Genomic DNA, 26,151 nt, shown 5'->3' with positions numbered 1-26,151 from the left:
CGCTCAGCTGAAAAGTTAGACGCCATTTGTATCCCTGTTGGTGTATTATAATGAAATGATAATACATGAAGAACCTATTGGGTAACACTTGCTATGGTATACTACTTGTCTATAATGCTTCATAACAGTAATCATAACACATTATAATGCATTTTATAATGACTTATATGGTCATTGTAATCGGCTTATAAAACTGTATAAGTACAGTTATGAGGACTCATAAGTACTCATAATGCAATCGTATCACCTTAAAAAGCCTTTTATAATGACTTATAAGGTCAAGTATCATACTACTTCATAATTGCAGGTCACTCACAGACCTTTTCTGTTGGCCAGGATCTTGTTTCATAATAACTCTCATAGTTGTAATACACTGTAATAATTATACAATGCATTACAACTGTTATAAGATAGTGCATTATAGTGTTCATTGGATGCTTTAAGTAAAGTAGAATAAATAGCATTACACATGTGCAAGAACAACACAAAACGTTTCTGCCTACACCTTCAGAAATGTAAATACTTCAAACTTTACACCTAATGACCACATTATCATTATGTATTAATACTATAGCAATTATAATACCATGATCCTTGAAAAGAAAAATGTCTGTGAGTGTCCAGCAATTATGAAATATTATTAATAAGTGACCTTATAAGCCATTATAAAATGCTTTATAATGTGTTATTGTTATTAATCACTATTAGTATTCATGAGTTCTCATATCTATAATTATACTGTGTTATAAGCAGATTATAATGCCTTTTAAGTATGTTTATAATGCATTATAGACATGGGATGCATAACAAGAGAGATTGGGGGGGGGGGGCGGTGAATATCCCTTTATTATGGGTGGTGGGGTCACACTTTCTTTTGCAAAAATGGTGAGCACAAACTATGATATATTCAAAACATGAACAGAGTTGGATGCTTTTATTATTAGTTTCTACTGCTGTGAAGCCGAGCATGTTTAGCCTGTGTAACGATGATTCTGTGTTCTCTAACATTTCAGCTAACACCCCTGATGTCATTGTTGTTAATGAAAACCATGGAGAGGTGTTTATTCTTGAGGTCGGCTGTACTTTTGATTACAGCTTCGAGGAAGCCTTCCTAAACAAAGTGCAAAAATATCATCAGCTAGAGCAGACCATCTCTCAGCTAGGCTGCAGATGTAAACTTTTGTTTTTTATCTTTGGAAGCCTAGGGCACGTGCACAAGTTGGTTGTGAGGGGCCTTCAAATGGCCGGCCTCTCCAAAAGGAGGGCTAAACAATTAGCACGGTACTGCTCAATATCAGCTATTATAGGAAGCCGCTCAATTTGGAGGAGGCGTTGTTTCCTTTACCCATGATTGTTGTCCGCTGTGTTCGACAAGTATGCCATCTTTTGTTTTGTATGTAACAATGCTCTGCCTTACATGCACTTTGTAACTGGCTGTTTTCCCATTATCTGAATGCACTGGCAGTGTTTATGTCCTTCATACATCTTGTACTTCTGTTTATGTGGACGTAAATAAATATTTCAAATGTGTGTGTGTGTGTGTGTGCGTGCGTGCGTGCGTGCGTGCGTGCGTGTGTGGAGGGGAGAACATAGGGAGAGAGAGGTAGACACTAGACAGAAAGAGGTAAAGGGAAAAATATCAAACATTATTAAAAGTGGAGACACATGTAATAGTGGAAAGGTAAACGGTTCAAATGCCAGTCATTTGGTCTGTTTCATGCATTGTTAAATTAAATTAAAGTTAAATTAGAGTTTATTTCAGTAACACGACCAGAGCCTTGTTACAATGTACAGTAGCATTGGTCCTACATTTTCACAATGTCCTATGAAAACACAGAGCAAGATGACAGTAGGCCTACATCTGGGAGTTCACACACCCCAGAAGTTCCTCGCCAAACACCATGGCCAGTCTTTGCCTCTAAAATTGTCGCACCATGAGTTTTGCAGATTGTAGCCTAGAAATATAATATAATGTTGACATCAACCACCAAGGAGCTTCAGGTAATACAGATGAACCCTAACCCTTTATTGATCGTCTGAGGTGATGGAGTCAGAGCAGCAACATAGCAGCAGTATTGAGAGTAAAACGGCAGAAACAATGATTGATTAAAACACACATATATGTATACAGTGTGTTTATTTATTTATAGAATATGCAACCTGCCCTGACGTGCACTACAGGTTGTGCCATGATGTTGTGAGAAGATGCATAATTCAAAAGAACAGACCTACAACCTAACAATACATCACATCCCAACATATATAATTATTTTACACCTTATGTGATAACTTCCTAATATAGAGTCAGCCCCCCCCTCCTGCATCCCTGCATATGTCTGATATCATTTATCAACTAAGATGGCTCCTTTCAAAATGTGTTACCGTTCAACTAACAGCTTCTCTGTGTATGAATATATGTGCATGTCGACCAAAATGTTTGCCACAAACTGCAACTAAAAGATTTTTCCTCCTGTAGTATGAGTCCTCATGTGTCTTTTTAGATTATTTCTGTAACCAAAGCTTGTGCTACAAACTTTACAAGCGAATGGCTTGTCCCCTGTATGAATCATCATGTGTATTTTTAGACTATTTGAGTTAACAAAGCCTTTGCTACAAACATTACATGTAAAGGGTTTTTACCCTGTATGAGTCCTCATGTGTATTTTTAGACTCTTTGACTGAACAAATCCTTTGCTACAAACTTTACATGTAAAGGGTTTTTCCCCTGTATGAGTCCTCATGTGTGTTTTTAGATGATTTGACTGAACAAAGTTTTTGCTACAAACATTACATGTAAAGGGTTTTTCCCCTGTATGGGTCATCATGTGTCTTTTTAGACTCTTTAACTGAACAAATCCTTTGCTACAAACTTTACATGTAAAGGGTTTTTCCCCTGTATGAGTCCTCATGTGTATTTTTAGACTATTTGGCTGAAAAAATCCTTTGCTACAAACTTTACATATAAAGGGTCTTTCCCCTGTATGAGTACTCATGTGTGTTTTTAGGTGTCCCTGTTGAACAAATCCTTGGCCACAAACTGTACAAAGAAATGTCTTTTCCCCTGTATGAGTCATCAGGTGTATCTTTAAACTATTTGAGCGAACAAAGCCTTTGCTACAAACATTACATCTAAAGGGTCTTTCCCCTGTATGAGTCATCATGTGTGATTTTAGGTGTCTCTTTTGAACATATCCTTGGCCACAAAATGTACAAAGAAATGGCTTTTCCCCTGTGTGAGTCATCATGTGTGTTTTTAGACTATTTGAGTGACCAAAGCTTTTGCTACAAACTTTACATGTAAAGGGTTTTTCCCCTGTATGAGTCCTCATGTGTCTTTTTAGATTATTTGCGTGACCAAATCCTTTGCTACAAACTTTACATGTAAAGGGTCTTTCCCCTGTATGAGTCATCATGTGTGATTTTAGGGTTCCCTTTTGAACAAATCCTTGGCCACAAACTGTACAAAGAAATGGCTTTTCTGCTGTATGACTCATCATGTGTATCTTTAAACTATTTGACCGAACAAAGCCTTTGCTACAAACTTTACATGTAAATGGCTTTTCCCCTGTATGAGTCCTCATATGCTTCATCAGATTTCCCTTTAGTGTAAACAGTTTGTCACAGACTGTACAACTAAAACTTTTCTTCCCTGTGTGACTCTGCATGGAGTGAGTTTCTACACTGGTCTCCCATTCATCACTGTCTTCAGTGATGTCAGATTCAGAACAGTGTGAAGAGAGGTGCTGATCATCACTAGTTGGTAGTGATGCTCCACAGTTCTCTACATCAGCTTGTGTTTTCATGTGTTCAATTGAGGTGCTGGCTAGAGGCTCTGTGTCTCTCTTTTCGCCATCATCATTTTCACTTTTCACTGCTAGTAATGTTAGCATTGGCCTATTGACCTCTTCTGTTCTTTGAAGTTGCTCCTCTGTTTCTTCTTTAATGTATGGAGGCTCTGGTTCCTCCCGGATCAGACTGGGGCTCGTCTCCTCTTCAAGGGAAACCTCTCTACACATAGGGAGGTGCTGGACGTCTAGGGAAAAGATCAAATGAAAGCAACCATGACATATTTTAACTTAAAATGTTTTCAATAAGTGTTACCGTACCTCTGTTTCATAGGTGTGGTGGAGTAATCTACACTGTCAACAAACCATAGATCTTTCTTAAGCACCTGCTGGTCATATATATGATTCAGGCAGCTGGATTCTACCCCCACAATCTTGCTAGCCCCCCCTCACAACCCTGTTATGGGCATTTTTCTAACACCAAGGTTTCCATACCAACAAATGGCAGCAAAGGAAATAACAGACTCTATGAAAGCTCTGTAGAACAAAACCATCAATGACTTATCCACCTGAAATGTGGCTAGCTTCCTTAAACAGAAGAGGCACTGCTGACCTTTCTTACACACCATTTCAGTATTAAAATCAAATTTCAGGCGATTGTCAATAATGGAGCCGAGATATTTGGTAAGTGGTTACTAAATTCACTGTCTGGCCATTTATGGCACTACTCTGAGGAGCTGGTGGCGATCGTCTAAAATCAATGCACATGTCTTTAGTCTTTGTGACATTAAGTTGTAGAAATGCCTCTTCACACCAGGAAACAAAGTCATCTACAACTGGGCCATGACTAGCCTCACTATCACTCAGACGACTGACAATCAGTCTGTTCTCATGTTGACTCCTACAATCATTAGTATACAGGATATACAAGAGTGGGGAAAGTACACAACCTTGGGGTGAGCTGGTGGATGATGTTAGTTCTCAAGACAATTTCCCATTCAGCCGTACCCTCTGGGTTCTGTTTGTGAGGAAATCAAGAGCTCAACCAATAATACCTGAATCTAAGCCAAAGTTGTTTACTCATTTTCCAACTAGTAGGTGTGGCTGAATGGTGTTAAAGGCTGATGAGAAGTCAACAAAAAGCAGCCTAGCATGTTTCTTGCTAACTTCCAGGTGTGTAAATAGAAAGTTCAATAAGGTGATGGTAGCATCGGACACTCCTCTCTTAGCCCTGTATGCAAATTGCAGCTAAAAAAATGAAAAACAAAAATAGGGCCTAGCTGTTCTGCACAGACAGTAAGCAGACGGTCACCTACAGTATGTTGTCTGGGCCTGGACTTTTCTTAGGTTTACACCTTTTAAAAGGCATGATCACACTATGTTCATCAAAGGAGAGATCATGAACCTTGGACTTCACCAACCCCTTCCTAAACTCAGAATGTTGCTCTTTGAAATCATGCACATCAAATCTGGGATAGAACTCATTAAATTCCTCTGCTAACTGCAGATCTGAATTATAGCCACTAAGCTGTATGTTAGTCCTACCCTCTTCTTTAAGTCCTACAATAGTTTTCATACTACTCCAGGCAGAGCCCACATTATTCATGCTGAGCAGATTTTCTATTTTATTCTATTTTATACTATACATTTATTATTATATATTTATCTTACCTGAGAGAGTGTTGCACCTGGTCTTCCCATATAGTAATGTCAATGTTGACACATCAGCTTTCTCTTCCTGTTCCTCTTTAATCTGTGGAGGTTGTGGTTCCTCCTGGGCCAGACTAGGGCTCCTCTCCTCATGTTGTGGAGGTTGTGGTTCCACCTGCACCAGACTGGGGCTCCTCTCCTCATATTCAGAGGAAACCTCTTTACACACAGACGGAAGGAGGTCAGAAGAGGCAACATCAGTTCCACAACTCAAAGACAAGTGTAGTTCAGCTAGTAGCTTAGCTACTTGTAGCTAAGCTAGTGTTAAACGTATGTAAACATGTGTTTGAAGCGTGAACCAACCTGCTCTGTGTAGTTTGATGTTTGGCTGTAAAATCACATCCAGCAGTTTGTTTTGTTTCTCCAGCAGAGTTTCTAGTGTCTCTATCTCTCTCTGGAAGAGGTTGCACATGAACTCTGCAGCCGCACTGAGGCGCTCCAACACAAACACTCTGACATTAAGCTTCACACTACACACATCAACACCACGCTGTTTTTCCAAAACACACAATATCTCCTCTCCCACCGACGACAGGTGATCATTTATCGACAGCCGTACAGACTCCATTTGACATATTTTACCTCCTTTATGAGACATTTTTCGCCAAGCTCTCTGTTTCTACTGTAATATATACTTATATGATGTGTAACAAAGACACAGAGATCAACCGCCGTCATCAACGTTACGGCAACTGAAAATAAACAAACATGCATTTACTTCCGGGTCAACGTATTTCAAGCGCGTGCAGCAAAAGGAACCAGGGGCATTGTTGCCTTTCGCCGCCTAGTGGAGGAGGAGTGTAACTGTTACTGAATAAGGATTAGATTCGTTTGGGGATGGATGGACGGATGGATGGATGGATGGACACAAACACATATGCAGTATGTGTATATTTACTTAATGACTTATTTAGTTATTTGGGCCTATGTATTTATTCATATAATATGCAACCTGCACTACAGGTTGCGTCATAAATTTGCTCACTACAGACAGATTATTCAAAAATGACTTGTAAAATGCTTGTATCCTCACTAAAACAGAAAGGAATGGGGAATGCTTTACAGAGCAAATCTCTCTCTCTCTCTCTCTCTCTCTCTCTGTCTGTCCATGCATGATCCCACATCCTAGAATATCATCTAGCCATTACATTATGATAAAGTGAGTATAGGGAAACCACTGACTTCATGTCTGTTAGGAACATAGAATGAGAAACGGTCAAATGTTTATGAAAATATAATAATAATCCACCTTAAAAACATTACGTACCAAACAGCAGTGTAATGTCCTGTATACTGTAGGTGCTCAACATGGTAGGGTCAGTCATTATATCATCTACAAACCTGATACCTTACCTCATGCCTCTGGGTATTAGTAAGACTGGGTTCAACCACGTATAAATAGTTTACCAAAAAACACCCATCTCACGAACTTGACATACTACACTGTAGTAACTACAGTATCTGGACCTGACCCGGGCCCCCTTATCAGATGAGCAGATGCATGTCTATAAATCATACCCAGACCAACACATAAAGTACAATGAAACTCATTTCATTCAAATATAAAATGTATTCATGTAGTTTCCTCTAACACCCCAACACAATAGATCTTCATATTTCTCATATCCTGCATCTTACTTACACACTATCCTACAATATTAAACTTAAAACATATAAACATATGTATTTAATACTATTATTCAGCAAACATGTATGCCATTTCTAACATTATTCAATAGACATTTTACCATAAAAATATTGAGGCTAATTAAGGCAACCTCAAGAATTTCACCCACTATTTTATACCTGGGGCCTAAGCATGTGATGTGACAATAAAGGGAAGTTATTGACTGCATGTTGTCCAACAATGCATGTTGTCACTTGATGTGGGTTTCCTCTGGATGTTCCCATTTTCCTCCACACCAAAAAGACACGCATGTTAGGAAGATACTCCTGCCAGTGGCAATAGCTGCCCACAGCTCTTAATAGCTAGGATGGATTACATGACTAGATGATAGATTCATGGGTATGTGTACGCTTCACTTAACCCATTAAGACCTGCGGCCTATTAAAACAGAAAGCTATCTGAAACAGAATACAATTGGTGTACAACGGATTTATTGAGTGCTTCAGGTTTGTATCAAAATCATAGTTATTAGATCTCTTATGGGTAAAATCATGTAAAACACAAAATTGTCATAGATTTTTTACATTTGCACAAACATATTGATACTAGGCATTCCTGGTGAATGGTGCAAACTATTTAAATATGTACAAGGAAACATAAAAAAAACTATCCTAAAGCAAAAACTAAAAGCAAACAGTATTCTTTCTAACTGACCTTGGCAATAACCCTGTGATAAAAACAGTGACTTAAAAAAAAATAGGCAATTTTCAGACCATTGGAGCAAATATTCATGGGTTCTGATTCATAGGAGCCAATTTGAACAATTTCCATGGCATTAAACAATTCCTCATACCCTGTGAGCCCGGCTGCCCGACCTGGAGCCCGAGGCCTGTCTCACAAACTTAGGGCCTTATACCTAGCTTTTCAGTCTCACAAAGACAAGATGTGTGTTGTGTTTGTGTGTGACAAGACTCATTTGTAACTAAGGCAAATCATCATGGTAACCTACAGAATGCTGCTCAGCCGACCTGCTTAATTATTCAAAAATTACTTGTAAAATGCTTGTATCCTCACTAAAACAGAAAGGAATGGGGAATGCAGAGCAAACTCTTACAAAAAACAATAAAATAGCAATATTTTAAACAATAGGTCAATTTTGTTCACCAATACTGATCTTTTGTTAAATTCCTCAACTGAAAATATTTTATGGCGTGGCTCTGTAGGAGGCCAGCCGTCTAGAAGAGGGTCTGTGTGTGTGTGTGTGTGTGTGTGTGTGTGTGTGTGTGTGTGTGTGTGTGTGTGTGTGTGTGTGTGTGTGTGTGTGTGTGTGTGTGTGTGTGTGCGCGCGCTACTTATGTAGCTACATATATCAGTGGTTCTCAAACTTTTTCATGTCAACCAGCCAAAAATGATATGTATTTAGCCGCAGACCCCCATCTCAAAATATTTTGTTCCAGGGACCACACATATACATGTGTCAAAAATGTGTATATATATAAATGTATATATATTCAAAGATTGGCACAGATTTTCACAATTCTTTTTTTTCCCAAAATAGCAGATCTACAAGCTCATAGCGCGGCACTCGGTGCCGCGCTATGAGCTTGTATATCTGTTATTTTTGAATAGCCAAAGAAATCTAACAAAAATTACACAGATGCGTTCCCGGATTGAATGGGTTAATGAGGCATCAGGCTGACGTCGTAGACGTAGAGGGTGTGACGGTGGCGGCGGTGGCGGCTGTGGCGGCTGTGGCGGCGTGCGTCTGGGAGTCCATGAGGTCGATGTCCTCCTCCTCGTTGGCCCCGCAGGTGTCCACCACGCAGATGAGACTGCTGGTGACGGGGAACGCTCGCACCTTGCTGCACGTCACCCACCTGAAAGAAACCCCCCAAAAGGAGAAAGAGGAAAACACGTCGACATGCGAGCTCATTATTAGGCATGTAATGATTCACTCAACTCACGATACGATTAGAATCACGATACTACTTATTTTAGTACAGAAGTATTTTCCAGACAAATTACCCTCAAAATCGTATTTAAAAAAAATATATTTCTCTAAAACAAATCCATTATTTTCTTTTCTTTTAATTTATCTTTTACAATACTGTGTTTTCTCTTATCTTCTTTTCAATACCGTAGAAAATGACTGACTTTTATCAATTCTCTTACAAAGATCCTGTATTTTCGTCTCTTATTTTTTACGCCCTGCTTTTGCATCGCGATAAAAAATGTATTAAATCGATTTAAATTGTCACCAGCGGGCCGACTGTTGGGCCGTGAGGATATTGCAAGTGGGCGCCCAAATATTTGTCAAAACACTATACGATCTTTATGATATTATAACTTTAATATTTAACAAATAATGTACAAAAAAAAAAGAAAATAACTCATGGTATTTTTTCTTTAAAACTTTGAAATAAATGACTTTCCATTGTGATACAGATAAATAGGAACTTAAAAGTATACTACGTTAGTTCCATTGATTCCAAGCCGGAACACTATCGATTTGATTGATCTTTAAAATTAAACATGCTCCGAAAAATGCGCCCGTCCCACTCATCTGACCCACACACAAACCTGTCGGTATCGACGTGGTACTCCAGGACACAGACACACACACACAAACAAACCTGTCGGTATCGACGTGGTACTCCAGGACGTGCCCGAGGCGGCCCACGCCCTGGAAGCCTGCCAGCACGTAGATGATGTCGCCCACCGCCGCACACTTCACCGTCACGCCCCGCCACGGCATGGTCGCCGCGGGCCGCCACTCGTTGGTGGCGATGTCATAGTACTCCACCGAGTCCAGCCCTCCTACACACACACACACAGAATTCATTAATAACTCAGATTGCAAAGATGAACCCTCTCATACATACACAATGTATGAGAGGCCTGATGCCTCATGTATTTACACTACATGTCATTGTGTTAGACAGGTACAGTAGTGATGTTTCCATTACCCAGAGCGCCCTGGCCTCCCACAGCGTAGATCCTGTTGTTGACCACTACCAGCCCATGGTTCTTCCTGTTCTCTCTCATCCCACTCAGCTCTCTCCATCTGGGGGTTGGGGGGGGGGGTCATTGGAGAGTGCAGCATTAAAAACCTGCTCAGTCGTGGAGTTAACCACTTTGTTCCAATGTTCAATGTCCCAAGTTTTTGGAACATTTTCAAAAATAGCCGAATTTCAAAAACGTTTTGATCCATAGACCTTCATCAGGTTTTTATTTGCAATTGTAGACACCGTGTGCGCTGTGCAGGAGTCTTTTCTCCTACACTGGCTGGGCCTTGGTCTTCTCCGATGCACCTGCTGGTCTGTAGGCGTGCAAGAGTTTTGCTCATTCTTTTAGAATGAGCTCATTCATGTAGAAAACATCCGATCTACAAGCTCTCAACGCTTCGCTGTGCGACACGTCGTGAACATGTAGATCGGCTATTTCTGGCGCACGACACCCGCATGTACGAAACAAAGTATAACTCAGGCTTGTGTGTGTGTGTGTGTGTGTGTGTGTATGTTTCTGTCCACTCACTGTTGTGTGCTGGGGTCGTACACCTCACAGTTGCTGAGGACCCTGCCGGAGACGTTGTTCCCCACCGTGCCTCCGCACACGTAGATGAGGCCGCTGGCCTCCACGCAGCCGTGGCTGCAGCGGGCCATCAGCATGCTGGCCTTCACCTGCCACGACTCTGTGCGCGTGTCGTAGCACTCGAACAGGTCCAGTGCTGAGCTGCCTGAGGGGACACGCACACAGTAGAAAACAAAAACGAGCACACACTCAGTCTGTATATAATGCAGCTTGCATTTTTTACGAAGATTCACAGTATGAAGCGTAATAACCAGCACTCAGCCTTCCTCAGCGTGTATCAACAATTTGCAACGCAACACACACACACACACACACACACACACAATTACCGTTAGATTAAGATGGCTGATGAGTTTCAGTTTCCCATTCGGTGTCAATATTTTTATTAGACAAAAAGGTAGACAATACACCACGAGTATGACAGGACATTCAGTTTCCCATTCAAATAAGCAATTTCATTGTTGAACCATTTCCCTGTCAAGTTCTGCAAATGAAAGTGCATTATTTCCTGTAAAAACAGTAGATAAAGAACAAAAATAAATTAAGCCTCTAATTTTCATGCATCAATCTTTTTGTCATTCCCTTTCCCGCCTATATTATCTCCAATCTATATAATCTCCAATAAGCTTTCCCCAGCTAACTGCACACACCTCACCATTCCACAGTTTTTATTGATTTTATTCCTTAGCCATAGCGTTTTCTTTGTGTTGATTTTGTTTTGTTGTTTTCTCCTCCTCCCCATGTAAAGCTTCTTTGGGTACTTAGAAAAGCACTGCATACATTTTAGATATTATTATTATTATTAATCGGTTTTCTATACACGCACAACACCCCACTACATACAGTATATAGCACATCTCCATTATACTGTGTAGCATACAGCCATTGTTCTCAAAGTGGGGTCCTTGGGGGGATTACCAGGGGGTCCCCAGCTAAATTAGCTCATATAGCGTCACAATCATTTTAACCACTTTAACCATATTTTATACTTTAGCTATTCAAAAATAGCAGATATACAAGCTCATAGCGTGGCACCGAGTGCTGCGCTATGAGCTTGTAGATCTGCTATTTTTGAAAACTCCCTGGCACGAAATATTTTTGAGATGGGGGTCCACAGCCAAATACATATCATTTTGGGGATCCTTGACATGAAAACGTTTGAGAACCACTGGCATACAGTATATACCTACATATACCAGCCAACCAACCAACACTCACTCACTCACCCACTTCCGATCCCCCGGACGTGTAGATCTTGCCCTGGGAGGCGCAGGCCGCCAGGCTGTCGCGCGGCGTGGGCGGCCCCAGCTTGGAGTACCAGCTGTCCTTCAGCACGTTGTAGCAGTCCATGCGCTTGATGGGGAAGAGCTGCGAGCCGCCCAGGATGTACACCACGTTGTCCCAGAAGACGGCGGTGGCGTCCCGCCGCTTCTCGAACGGACAGCGAATGTCCGTCCAGCTGGAGTCCTGGTCGAAGGGGTGGGAGGAGACAGACTTTGATTGATTCATTGAATACTTTATTAACGGTTTGCAAAAAGTACAGAGGTACAGTTATACAATAATGCTAAAAGGAGAACACAAAAAGGGCTTGTTTCCATTGTGGTCCTGTGTATTCAATTAATCAAGACATGTAAAGACATACAATACAATACAACAGTATTACAACAGCCAATAATTTGATGACCAGCGGAGTCGACTCAATTGAGTCTCCTACTGAGTCTCCAGTTGACCGAATACCGGTCAATCAAATTATTGGCTCAGAAATGCGACAAAAAGAAAAAGAAAATCATGAATTCAAGGCACAGAACTACTCCTTTAACGGACTGTTATCACCAGTTATACATATATGTTATACACATGCTGCTGTTGCTACATAGTAAAATGTGGAGTGTTAATTTAACCGGACCAGTACCTTGGGGTTGAAGTAGCGACAGGACTGCGGCTGTGAGCCTCCAAACAGTGCGATGCGGTAGTCGTGTTTCTTGCGTCGCGGTCGGCTGCTCTCGCCAAGGTCTTCCCGGTCCTCCAGGGACAGCAGGTGATAGCGCATCCCACCTGACGGCGAAGGCGGACTGTTAATTCTGCGCGTGTCTGACTCCTTAATCCTTAAATCTAATTTATATCAGACAACCGTGTCGCTCGTCAAAAATAACTATTCAAGCTATATTATAACAATCTATTCACTGTGCAACTGTAAATGCACTGCAGACGTGCGCCTTTCTGTTGTGTGAGAGTGTGTGTGTGTGTGTGTGTGTGTGTGTGGAGGGGGGGGGGGTAAAAATGTACCAATACCATTTTCTCCTTCCCGATACCGATTCCGATACCCTTAACTTGCGTATAGGTTGATACTGAGTACCGATCCGATACCATTGTGTAATTTAAGAAAAAATCTAGGACAATGGTTCTCAAAGTGGGGGCCCTGGGGGACCCTCAGGGTTCCTTGAAGGGGTTCCAAAGGGACCCTCACTAGTCTAGTCCGTAATTCTGAGAATGTGCAAATGGGTCCATTTGGTTCCATTTGTACACTCTCAAGAGTTATGGGGTCCTTGAAATTAAAACGTTTTAGAACCACTTATCTAGGAATAAAATAAAATAAAATCCATTAATAATAGTTAAAGTGCAGCTCCATGTTAATACCTGGAACGCATCTGTGTCACTTTAGATTTCTTTGGCTATTCAAAAATAGCAGATATACAAGCTCATAGCGCGGCACCGAGTGCCGCGCTATGAGCTTGTAGATCTGCTATTTTTTTTAAATCTTGAAAAATAATATTTTAGATTTATTTTAAAAAAAATGTTAGGATTTAGAAAACATTTTTAAGAATCGCCTCAGGTCTTAATGGGTTAATAAAATAATAATGTAAATTGTACAGTAAGAATATATAACAGTAGTGCAACATCACTTCAATATATTACTGTAAATGAAATCTCATCATGTGATAAATGACCTGGTATGGCATAGACTGGCATACTTGCCGATACCAATACCAGCATTTTAGGCAGCATCGGCAGCTTTTCCGATACTGGCATAGGTATCGGAAAAACTCTATGGTGAGTGTGACTGTGTGTGTGTGTGTGTGTGTGTGTGTGTGTGTGTGTGTGTGTGTGTGTGTGTGTGTGTGTGTGTGTGTGTGTGTGTGTGTGTGTGTGTGTCTGTCTCCACTCACCGATGACCATCTTGAGGCACTGAGGGTTGTCCTGGATGAGAGGCTCCGCCTGCACCGTCTTGGACAGGAAGGTCTTGGAGACGAGGGGGAAGCGCACGCAGCCCAGCACCTCCACCATGTGCGGCTGTCTGTTGCACACGTCGTACTTCATCCAGCGCACGGCCGCGTCGTAGATCTGCACACACAGTAACACATACTGAGTCCTCTGAACGAGTCAAATATCTGCTGTGCTTTGTGACCCTGTGGGTGCGTGCGTGTGCGTTCGTCCTTGCGTGCATGCAGGGGTGTAGCACAGTGAACCCTGGGACAAGGGTTTACTGTGGGTTCACTATATCACCCCTATGAATGTTCAGAAAAGTGTCTGGAACACTTATTTACAATTAAGCTTCAATATAAGGATACAACAAAAGCACCTTGATGTAAAATGTGCTATTTTGTCCAAAATGTTAATTGTAAAAAAATACAATATTTGAAAATGGTCTTAAGTAATGTAAAGTATACATGATTTGAACATGCACAGTACATCATTATCAGACTTAAATTGACCCTTCAACTTCTTGCTTATGCCCAAAATGATTGGATATAAAAGGTTTTGTAGCAATTTGTAGCAACTGCAGAAATATTAGACCTTAATTGTGAAATGTTCCATCATGTTCTAATGAATACTTTACATTACACTTAAGACTGTTTTCATATCTTTTTTTTTTTTTACATTTTGGACCAAATAGACAATTTTACATTGAGGTGCCACTCTTCCTTAGTGCCCACTCTCCCTATATTATATCCAGTTATTTGCACACACACATAGATGCATGCACACCGGCCGTAGGCATTTAAAGACTAAGTTGAGGGATTAAGGTTTGAAAATAGCCAATCTTAGGCACCAAAAATAGCCAATCTGCCAGCTTTGTGCTGCAACACGTTGTCAGGTGATTTCGGTGTGTGCAACACCAGCATGACACCAAGTATAACTCAGGCTTTAGGGTTAGGGTTAAACATAGCAAAATATTGAATTACTGTGTGTGTGTGTGTGTGTGTGTGTGTGTGTGTGTGTGTGTGTGTGTGTGTGTGTGTGTGTGTGTGTGTGTGTGTGTGTGTGTGTGCGTGTGCGTGAGCGCGAGTGTGTGTGTGTACCTGGGCCTCTGCGCGGACAGTGAGTCTGTCCTGGTGCAGCAGGTGTGTGAGCTGTGTGACGTCCAGCTGCAGGAACTCGTCCAGCCTGTAGACCTCAGTGAAGTGCAGCTGAACGAAGTCCTCCGCCGCCGCCTTCAGCTCTGGACAGTCCATACACTCTGCCAGCGCTGCGATACCTACAGGACCACGACAACAGCACACCAAACATTATCGTCGCTGTTGGGGCAGAAAGCTCTTATTTCCATATTCTAACTTTTTTTTGTCTTTTCACTCAATTCACTCATTCTCTGCCACGGACGTAATTAACCCATTGAGACCTGAAGCCGATTCTACATGTCTCCTAAATCTCAACAGTATTCTCAAAAAACGTATGTTTCTATATCAGTGGTGCTCAATCTTTTTCATGTCAAGGACCCCCAAAATTATATGTATTTGGCCGCCGGCCCCCATCAAAATATTTTGTTCCAGGGACCCCCCAGAAGCAAAGATTTGAGTTAAAAACGGTTTGCTTTAAAAATATATATATATATTCAAAGATTTGCACACATTTTCAAGATTTTTCAAAAATAGCAGATCTACAAGCTCGTAGCGCGGCACTCGGTGCCGCGCTATGAGCTTGTATATCTGCTATTTTTGAATAGCCCAAAGTGTAAAATAATGCTCTTTAGCTCAAATCTAAAAATGACACAGTTCCAAGTCTTAATGGGTTAATGTAATTTACGTCCAAAATCCAATTAGCATGTGATCTAAATATTCCCACCTGTATGAGGATTATATATATCTAACAGATGTGTGCTGCTCACCCAGACAGTTGGTGGCGTCAATCTGCCCTTTGAGGAACTCCACGCACATCTTCTTCACCGGCTCAATCTGGTACTGGTTGGCCGCGTCCAGCAAGGACTGGACGTTACTGCTGTTCACTGAGATCCTGACACACACACACACACACACCCACACACCCACACACCCACACACAAAATGCATATATATGTATTGTCCAATGACGTCAAACATAATTCTGCGTCAACAGGCGTACGGGTGATGACAAATATCCAAGGCTTGAAAAAAGGAATTGAGGACAGCCCTAGTCCGGTGGTTCTCAACCTGTGATTCCAGATGACAGTAAAGTGACAATTTAAGGACTTTTAAGATCTTTTTCATACAAAAAATAGTCAAACATTGGCCAAGTTGTCAAATAATATAAAAAAAGCAAAAATTGTGAAAATAGCCTATCTACTAGCTCACAACATCTCGCTTGTACAGTAGATCTGCTATTTTCACAATATGTATCTGTGGAACTGAGTCAAACTAAATGTAATGCCTCTACTCCTACAATTCCAAGTGCTTGTCAGGGTGGGGGGTCCCCAGTTCAAATATGATGATTATTTTGGGGGGTCACGGCCTGCAAAGGTTGAATGAGAATCACTGCCCTTAGTCAAAATCACAACCCAAAAGCCCACATGTGGAAAATATACAGAGTGGACTTTATACTGCTGAGATCCTAGTTCATACATCCTCATTTATAAATGTAAAACTATGTTGTAAATCCTGTACTGCATGCCTTCCAATTAACCGTATACATGACATGATGATAACAATAGATGTTCCTCAAACCAGTACCCTGGTGGTCTCTTACCTGGCTGTGTAGATGAACTCCACCAGCAACCCAATGATTTCAGGCTCAGCGCTCTTCAACTCCACCTCGTGGGCCGTGGACTCCAACATACTGGCTGGACGAGGAAAGAGCAAAAACACAGACTTCATTTATACCTCATTGTATGATCGTGTCGTACAACGACTTGATTTGCAACCTGGAAGGACGTGTGTGTATGTGTGTGTGTGTGTGTGTGTGTGTGTACACTTACTGGTGAACATGAGGCTGAAGAAGTGGCTGGCTGCAGCCAGCACCACTCTGTGCACAGGGAAGTGTTTTCCTTGAACCACCAGGACCACGTCACACAGTGTACCCTGAACAACACACACAGAACATCACACAGTGTACCCTGAACAACACACACACACACACACACACACACACACACACACACACACACACACACACACACACACACACACACACACACACACACACACACACACACACACAGAGAACATCACACAGTGTACCCTGAACAACACACACAGTACAGTGCATCACACACAGTGTACCCTGAACAACACACACAGTGCATCACACAGTGAACCCTGAACAACACATACGGTACATCACACACTAAGTTCAAAATACCACCAAAGTGGAAAAAGCAGCACTCCCAAATAAAGGATGCAAGACAGGCTCAGATGCACATTTCTTCAATGTATTGAGCGTTCTCAATAAATTACACTACAAAAAGGAAGTGCACCTGCTTGTTTTTCCTTTTTTTATCAGTACTGCACACACTGTTAGAGAGAGGCACAGAGATGCACACTGAGTGACAAATACCATACACACTCCCTCAATCTGCACTACCTCTCATGAGAGATGCACTACATGCACTCGTTTTCTCTCAACTCTCTTTCTCTCACACGCACACACACACACACACACACACACACACACACACACACACACACACACACACACACACACACACACACACACACACCTCTCACAGACAGACTCACAGACAGACAGACAGACAGACAGACAGACACAACACACCTGCTTCCTCAGAGTGTTCATCACTCCCATAACACTGGACAGCTGTCTGTATTCCTCTTTTATGGCGCATTTTATGGCACACTTCCTCTCAGTCTTCTTCTTGGCAGCAGCAGCAGCAGCAGCAGCAGCAGCGGCTGCTTTGTCAGCCATACCGGTCCCGTCGTTTATGTCAGTGTCACCAGTGTGTCACCAGCAGTGTCACCAGTGCTGCTGCCCTTTGTTTTGGGGGAAGCTAGCTGCAGTTAGCTACCGGAGCTATAATGTGTGTGTGTGCTCCTACTTTCATTTGCATGCGGCTTTACTTTGAAGAGTCGCATGGAGGCAATCCTTTGACTGAGCTTGAGCTGTTGCCTAAACAATAACACATATAAGTTGGGATGGAGACCTTTCCTCTCCCTTTTATCAGGCTGTGTGTACTGTTGCTGCTTCTGCTGTTCCTCCCAGTCTTCTGTTGTGTTTCAGTTTTCTTCTGTGGTGCCCTCTTCTTCTATTGCACTTGACTGGGGGAAATGTTAACATTTGTCGCCCTCTAGAGGGCAGAAATGAGAAATCATTCCAAACTTTCTTCTTGCATGCCAGAACTTAGTGTAACCAGAGTGGGCACTTCAGAAGTATGGGCATCAAGACTGGGCACCTTTTCGGGAGAAGACTGGGCACTTGGATCTTTACACTGGCTACATGTATTTCAAATAATTGGTTTGATAATAATAATAATAATAATAATAATAATAATAATAATAATAAACTTAAAAAACAGGGTTACAAAGTGCTTTACAATAAAAAATACAGCCATATTGGAATAAAAAACAAAAGTCATGAAAACTTCAAATGGTAAAATAACAACACTAGCCTAAACAATGAAATCAATAATATTCCCAGACAAACGGTCGGCTAGCCCTGACTCATTTTATTGTTTGTTTGATTTTTAAGCTGCCAACATGAAATGAATATGGTGCTCTCTCGCACTGCACAGAGGCTCAACAGAGTAATAATTCCTGTGATGTCCACATGTTATAGTGATTTCTTACACTGCACCTGAACCCAATGGGTTGAATGTAGCCTACACTTCACCTTTTGTCTAACCATGTCCCTGTGCCAATGAAGACTGACCACTAAATGCTCTGTGTTAGCCAAGCAAAGAGGAACCTCCTTTGAAGCACCGGTCACAGATGACTGTGTGGTGCTTTATTTACACAAGCTCTGTGAACTCAATGTGGTCACAGTTCCTCATATTTTGATATTTCAGACCCTCTTTCGCAAGTCAAACAAGCCATAAACATTACTTTACTTTACTTTAACACACACTTCCTCTCATGATTCACGCATGATGGTGACATTGTGTCAAAATACATAAACAACAATTACTTAAAAAGTATAAAGGATCAAATCAACATGCGGTGCCTTAAAGTCTACCAAAGTGCCATGCTCTATTTAGGTGCCTATTTGCCAAATGCCCACACTGTTTTGATGCCCATTCATCATGTATTTCTCCAAAGCAATCTGGGAACCCATCATTCTTTTTTGAGAGATTACCTTTGAGGTGTAGTTAAAGTACTCAAATAATTCAAGTATTCTGGTCCATAAAAAATGTGTGATGTTTGCACATTGAAGCCTTTAAAAAAAAAGAAAAAAAGGCTAACACTCAAGAAGTCACCTGTTCTCATGGCATCAAGTGCATTGAGCTATCAAAGGGTCTGGGGAACCCCAGGGGTCATTTATTGAATGATTGAATACTTTATTATATCATACTTTAACAGTTTGCAAAAAAAAACGTACAGAAAGTACAGTTCTAAAGGTCTGCTAAAAGGATTAAACCCAATAAAGCACTATGGCTTGTTTTCATTGGGGTCCATGTGTATTCAATTCATCGAAACATTTATTGAGTGGGTCCCAGGTGGTCCCCAGTCAAAGATTGATATAGGAACCAGTTATATGCTGTACAGGTCTATAATGGAACCAACAGAGTTAAATGAACAATGAGGATGTTACAGTGTAATAGTCCCCGAGATAAAACAAACTATAATCCTTTCACATAAATTAATTAATATCTATAATAGGGTAATGATTGTCACCCAGGTTAAAAGTGGTTAATACAATAAATAATATAGCGACACCAACAGGCAGCTCTCCTCATTGCAGCTCACCTGTCTACAGGTGGCTCTATATTGCATGTTTTTTTCCTTGGACAATAAACCAGCTTGAATTGAACCAGGAAGAAAACAATAAAAAGGTTTCACACAAGTCTCATGACCGTGACGTCATGACATCGTGAGGATTGAGGAATGCGGGTCACCCAGAAACAATCAGAGCATGAAACATGTCTCTTGTTTCTCTCTTCTGCTGCTGCTGTTTCCCTGCTGATGAAAACACCGCGGATGACGAGGTTTGTGTTTGTATTTAGAATTATTTTGTGAACTATTTGTTTGCTTGGTTACGGTGTTATTAGGTGTAGCACCTGTTCAACTGTAGATGAACTTGTGTTCATGTGACCGCGAGTTGTTACAGTGACTTTAGCAATAACGTGCAGGTGGTGCATCACAAAAACGAAACTGCTATCTGGAACTTATTTTTATGGATACAATGTTATTTTTGAACAATCAGTACGTTAGAGTATGTTAAACAATATAACTAACTAGTACATTCTGGTGATTCTGCAGTGGTTGGAGGTGGTCTCTCTAATCGTCCATTCAGAAATGTAGACCCTGGTGTTAGGTAGGTCTGACAGTGGTTCTCAACCTGTGGGTCTGGACTCGGGACCACCACCAGGGGGTCCCCACATGATTTTGGGAGGGTCCCCAGATGACAGTAAAGTTACAATTTAAGGACTTTTAAGACCTTTTTAATAACTAAACAATATCAAAAGTAACCAGCAAACTATACTATAAAAACTGGTCAAACATTGGCCAAATTGTCAAATAATATAAGAAAGAGGCAAAAAAATAGAACATTTGGCGAGGCGTTGTAAGCTTGTAGACTGGCTATTTTCACAATATTTATCTGTGGAACCAAGTCAAACTAAATGTAATGCCTCAACTCCTATTCCCAAGTGCTTGTCAGGTCGGGGTCCCCAGTTCAAATATGATTATTTTGAGAGGTCATGGCCTGAAAAGGTTGAGAACCACTGCTAGGAGGATACCTACTGGTTGACAAGTAGCTAGTACTGCCTGAAGCTCATTTGCACAATAACCGACTGCCTCGTCTAGGTAGCTAGAAATGTGGTTTCACCACGTGACAAAAGTATAACTTTTGAACTGTTTATACACTCCGAGTATAACTATGGATAAGTTAGCGCTGATGATTTTGCTGTGTATACCTCTGAAATGTGTCAGGAGGACAGACAATAAGATGATGTATTCAACACCCATGTCATTTCAGAGGCAGCCTCTGCTGCATCCGGACCCCTCAGGGTCAAACCAACCTGAATCAGCCAGGAGAACCCGGCCAGCAGCACACTCTGGTACAGTAGATGGTCTTTCATTTCCATCAACCTCTGAGGCATTTAGCTAACAGGTGCAGCTGTGTGCAACTCAGTAATTCTCAACCTCACTCAAAGTGAGTGGGTGAGTGTTAAAACTGTATTTATGGCGGTTGTGTATTAATTTAGACCAGGGGTCCCCAAACCTTGCCATGCCAAGGACCCCAAGTAGCCATAGCCCCAGGCCGTGCCCCCCCCCCCCTATTATGAAACTGCATATAGCTGCTTTAACCCATTTAGACCTGAGGCCGATTCTAAAACGCCTTCTAAATCTTGACCTAAGTTTTATTTAAAAAAAAAGAAAATGTTACTATATAGTATATAATAGCAACAACTCAAATGACACAGAAGCCTTCCCGGCTTGAAATGTAATCTGGTGTTTTATCAGTTTTTGAAAATGTTAGTTAGTTTTGTAAGCACATACTACAATTTCAATTAGTTATATATATCTTTTTTAATAAAGCCTCTCTTTTCTATTTCAGTTAATTAAGATGTTTTTTCACATCTAGTTTTTGTTCTCATGTAACTTTTAGTTAACTATAATAACCTGTGTGTGTGTGTGTGTGTGTGTGTGTGTGTGTGTGTGTGTGTGTGTGTGTGTGTGTGTGTGTGTGTGTGTGTGTGTGTGTGTGTGTGTGTGTGTGTGTGTGTGTGTGTGTGTGTGTGTGTGTGTGCGTGCACAGACACTCAGACGGCGAGTCGCAGCGGCAGGCTGGTGATGAGGCTGGTGTGCGTGTCAGAGCTGGACCACAGGTTCTCCGACATGGCCGAGACCTTCAACGAGCAGCAGGGGCGATACGAGTCCATGGTGCGACACATCACCAACCTGCGGCAGCTGTACGGCTGTCACCGCGACAACACACTGTCCCTGACCGAATGCGTGAGGAATATGAGAGAAGAACACCGTGAGTGGTGCAGACACACACACACACACACACACACACACACACACACACACACACACACACACACACACACACACACACACACACACACACACACACACACACACACACACACACACACACACACACACACATGCACATACTCACAGTTACAACTGTAACTTTTCCTTTTTTGCAGTGATTCACCAGGAGCCTGGGTGGCTTTGTTCAGGCTTAACATAATTAATATAAGTATTTTTCGGAAATCTCTATGGGAAATATTAATGGGCTTTCTACCTGTGGAACCACAAAATGGCCACCACTGCTATGCTCTATACTGTAGTTTCCCTGCAGGCAATGCAGAGATGTGCACTATCTACTGTATCTGACGATCTTTCGATCGGATCCAGGTATCTAGTCTGTCTGTCTGTCTGTCTGTCTGTCTGTCTGTCTGTCTGTCTGTCTGTCTGTCTGTCAGGACCTAGTCTCGCGTAGCCACTGGCCAGACAACTATTCCACGGTTACATGGCGCCTTTCCGACATGTCGCCTTTCCGACGTTAACGAACCCTATACCTAACCCTCACCCTAACCCTAACCGCACGCGGAAGCCACTAGTCGGAGTGGCGAGATGTCGGGATGGAAGACGGTTACCCTATTCCACTATCTCTGAATGCTATATAGAGTCTGGAACTACACCTCCCGAAATCCGAGAGAGGAAACTGGCATGATTTTGATTTATATTAGGATAAGTTTGCGCGACTGTAAAGACGAAACGGAAGTGGGGAGGAGGCTTCACATCCGGTTTATATTTTAATCATGATCAGAGCTTCCGAGTCCCAGACTGTATCACCGAAAACATTTGAAAATTGTGGGAGGCAACAGTCAGGCCACGCAAGACTAGTCAGGACCCTAAACAGATAGGATAGGACTCAAACGCAGGCACACAGAGGCAGAAGTAAAACAAATCAGTTTATTCACTTATTCAACTCAGGATGAGTGGCAGCCGGGTTTGAGTGGGGAGCAGGCTGCAAGGCATGGAGTTGGAAGGCCTAGGGCCGCTAGCTAAAGGCGTAATCTGTGGGATACGTCCAGGTTTGTGAGACCATAAGGTAATAACTGAGGTATAAAAAGGACAAGAGTAGAGGTAATAGGGAGGGGTCAGAACAAGAATAAATATCCAGAATATAGTGGATAAATCCACAGGTTCTAGGCTTACATAACAGGCAGAAAACTGGTCTGATCAGTAGGCAAAGTAGAATGGCATGTGGCAGCCAATAAATACTGAGACTACTCATCAGTGGAAATGGGCACAGGTGTGTGGCGACACGAGGTCTGTCTGTCTGTCTGTCTGTCTGTCTGTCTGTCTGTCTGTCTGACTGACTGACTGACTGACTGACTGACTGACTGACTGAGTCTGACTGACTGACTGACTGACTGACTGACTGACTGACTGACTGACTGACTACACAGTAAAAATCCTGAGAGTTTATTTACCTCCGAGAGGTAAAATAAAAATGCACCTTCTCTGACTGTTTTCCCTACAGAGAGTAGTCACAGGGTAACCCTGCAGTTGAAGGGCTACGACTTCTGTCTCAATGTGGTTCCGCTGGAATCGGCGTCCGAGCGAGAGGAAGAGCCCCTCCCTCACCTCCTGAAGCTGGCCCAGGACGAACTGAAGGGCGCGTCCCAGGACGCCAAGATGACCATCTCTGTGGGCACCAAGCTCCAGGAGCTGATCGGCTGGCTGCTCCGCAGCGAGGAGCGAACGGCGGCGCAGGTGAAGGAGGCGGCGAAGACCCACCAGGATCAGCAGAGGTTGGACGGGAACCTGCAGGAGAATCTGCGGGAAGTGAGGAGGGCCAAGGAGCTGTCTCTGGAATACAAGCAACGTGCCGGGAACGTCCTCACTGAGGTCGCGCAGATCACAGGAGCAAGTCTCTAGTGTTTCTACAACTCGGGTTCGATTACTTTGTTAAAAGAAAAACAAAAGGGGGGGAAAAGACTTTTTAAGCCCTATATACCTTGTCTCATGACAAAAGGCAAACATAACTGATCTACAAGTTCACAACATGTGATGTGATGCGTTGTGAGCTTGTAGATCAGCTATTTGTGAAAAAAAAACTTTAACAAAAAACAAAACAAAAAAAATAACATTTGGAATATTTGCCCAAAATAGGGACACCAAGGTTAATGTGGTTAACATACGGTACATTTTGTATTACTTTATTATCAAACATATCAGACAGTCTACTGTACATTTCCCCAAAGGAATAATATATTTAATTTAGTCTGACCAGAAGCAAGGATAAAACATATCCCCACCGGCCTTAAAAATCAATGACCAGAGGGGGGATATCAAAAGCAGGTGCATGAATATCCCCCATACCCCCCAGCTAATCGAACCCTGTCTAGTGTCTACAATGACTTTACTCTAACATGATGTGTGACGTGATGGCTGCCTTAACTGACCCATGATGGATTATCACTGAAGTTATAAGCTTATTAGCAAAATAGTTGCACTATCACAGTAACAGGATGAAGTAATTGTGTTTATGAAATATTTAATTAGTATTAGTTTTTTTTTTTTCACAGAATGGATGTGTATCATTTTGGATTAAAACTGATGTTCATAAGTGAACACACACACACACACACACACACACACACACACACACACACACACACACACACACGTGAGCACAAGCACAAGCATGCATGTGAAATATGAGTGACGTGTATAAGTTGGTATGCATTATTGTACCTGGCACTAAAATGCTGTTGTCTCAAATACTACTCTATGCTATGAATGTTGCCTTTGTATTATACAAGCACTGATATTCCTACTTTTATCATATCTTAACAGATGAATGAGATGTTTACTTTTGGAGATAAATAGTGTTGGTCAGTAAATTATGTACAGTTAGGGATGCAACCGTTAATCAAACTAATTCATTTAATCCATTATAAAAAAGAATATATTTTGATTAAAGAAATATATATATACATGTTTGCTCAATACTGTTGATAATTCACCCCAAAAATTACATATTTTCTATCAATTACACATGCCATGAAACTTTTTTTTTTGTTTTTGTCGCATTCCTAAGCCAATAATTTGATGAAAAATGAAAAATCCATGAGTAATCGATAGAAAAAAAGTCATTTTGGGGTGAATTATCCTTAAGTGGTTAATCAGAATCGATTTAGCTGATTAAAAAAAGTGTCTTTGTGTTGATTTGTTTAAAAAATACATAATTAAAAAACGCTTCTCAATTATTAGATTAATCAGAAAACAATCGATAGAATAATCTCAAAAAAATAATCGATAGTTACAACCTTTACAGTGGTGACACTATTGTATAGAACCAAAGCCAATGTACAATTGATGTGTTCTACATAGGACACTAGGGGGCGTTGCACCCTCACATTCTCAGGTCCTCATATATTCATACTAAAAACCCTTGGAATACAGAAATTGTTCCTTAACTTTAATGATTTACTTCCCTTTCACACTGGTTTTAACTAATTACATACATGCCTCATCTTAACTTGTCTCAACGAACAAAGTTTAGAGTGTCTCAAACGTTATGCATTGGCTGTGAGTGACAAACCAAAAGTGTAAGGATTGCTATAAGTATAATGGGTAGGGCATCAGTGTTGAGAAACAATATTTCTTATACTTGTCCCATACAACACTTAAGTTCTTGTGAATTGTTAATAAAGGACACACTCATATACTACACCTCTGAGGGGGAGGAATATGAGCCATAATGGAGGAGACTTTTATGGTTTGACATTTATAGTGGTCTGGGGTCAGTGACGAGTCTGGAATATTGAGTGTCTCTCTAGCCTAATAGCCAACCATAAAACTAATCTGACTTTATTATTTATGACAGTGGGATCCGGATCATCCAGTAAGTATGATTTCTAAAGATCTATACTGTTAAAAAAGATATTAAAAAAAAAGAAATAGTATTAGTGAGTTGGCAAACCCTGCTAACACATATATGTATAGATAAGAGCAGATTTCAAAATAAAAATCTAAATATTTGGTTTCATAATTATGTAAAGGGCTGTCATCATGCTCATGCTGAAACAGAAAGGCAGAGAATGAT

At 41.4% G+C, this 26,151-nt stretch overlaps 2 protein-coding genes across 3 annotated transcripts in view; one reads left to right on the top strand and one right to left on the bottom strand.

The window, feature by feature from the left end:
* Window positions 1-7,596: 7,596 nt before the first annotated feature.
* The window catches only part of klhl7 (kelch-like family member 7), a 399,517-nt gene continuing 380,962 nt past the window's right edge, over window positions 7,597-26,151 (bottom strand). Inside the window, exons 2-13 of one of the 2 annotated variants that reach the window (XM_084081507.1) lie at window positions 17,677-18,113; window positions 16,880-16,982; window positions 16,651-16,744; window positions 15,818-15,942; window positions 15,015-15,190; window positions 13,881-14,055; window positions 12,626-12,768; window positions 11,940-12,180; window positions 10,657-10,858; window positions 10,089-10,186; window positions 9,756-9,939; window positions 7,597-8,999 (exon numbers count right to left, since the gene is read on the bottom strand). In XM_084081507.1, the coding sequence (XP_083937633.1) occupies window positions 8,813-8,999; window positions 9,756-9,939; window positions 10,089-10,186; window positions 10,657-10,858; window positions 11,940-12,180; window positions 12,626-12,768; window positions 13,881-14,055; window positions 15,015-15,190; window positions 15,818-15,942; window positions 16,651-16,744; window positions 16,880-16,982; window positions 17,677-17,826 (1,878 nt within the window). In that variant the 5' untranslated portion in view covers window positions 17,827-18,113 and the 3' untranslated portion in view covers window positions 7,597-8,812. Of the gene's footprint in view, window positions 9,000-9,755; window positions 9,940-10,088; window positions 10,187-10,656; window positions 10,859-11,939; window positions 12,181-12,625; window positions 12,769-13,880; window positions 14,056-15,014; window positions 15,191-15,817; window positions 15,943-16,650; window positions 16,745-16,879; window positions 16,983-17,676; window positions 18,118-26,151 lie in introns of those variants that run through there. The other variant, XM_084081506.1, reaches the window with a different exon arrangement.
* LOC311062473 (uncharacterized protein) lies at window positions 19,950-25,065 on the top strand. Its single transcript, XM_084081531.1, has 4 exons — window positions 19,950-20,059; window positions 21,052-21,133; window positions 21,835-22,056; window positions 23,581-25,065. The coding sequence occupies exons 1-4, from the start codon at window positions 19,994-19,996 to the stop codon at window positions 23,976-23,978; spliced, it is 768 nt and encodes a 255-aa protein (XP_083937657.1). The 5' UTR covers window positions 19,950-19,993; the 3' UTR covers window positions 23,979-25,065.

The sequence above is a fragment of the Gymnoscopelus microlampas genome, assembly GCF_963454915.1.
Source record: "Gymnoscopelus microlampas genome assembly, chromosome: 15".
Taxonomy (NCBI): Eukaryota; Metazoa; Chordata; class Actinopteri; order Myctophiformes; family Myctophidae; genus Gymnoscopelus; species Gymnoscopelus microlampas.
The sequence above is the reverse complement of the archived record's forward strand: the minus strand, read 5'-3'. Positions and strand labels throughout refer to the sequence as shown.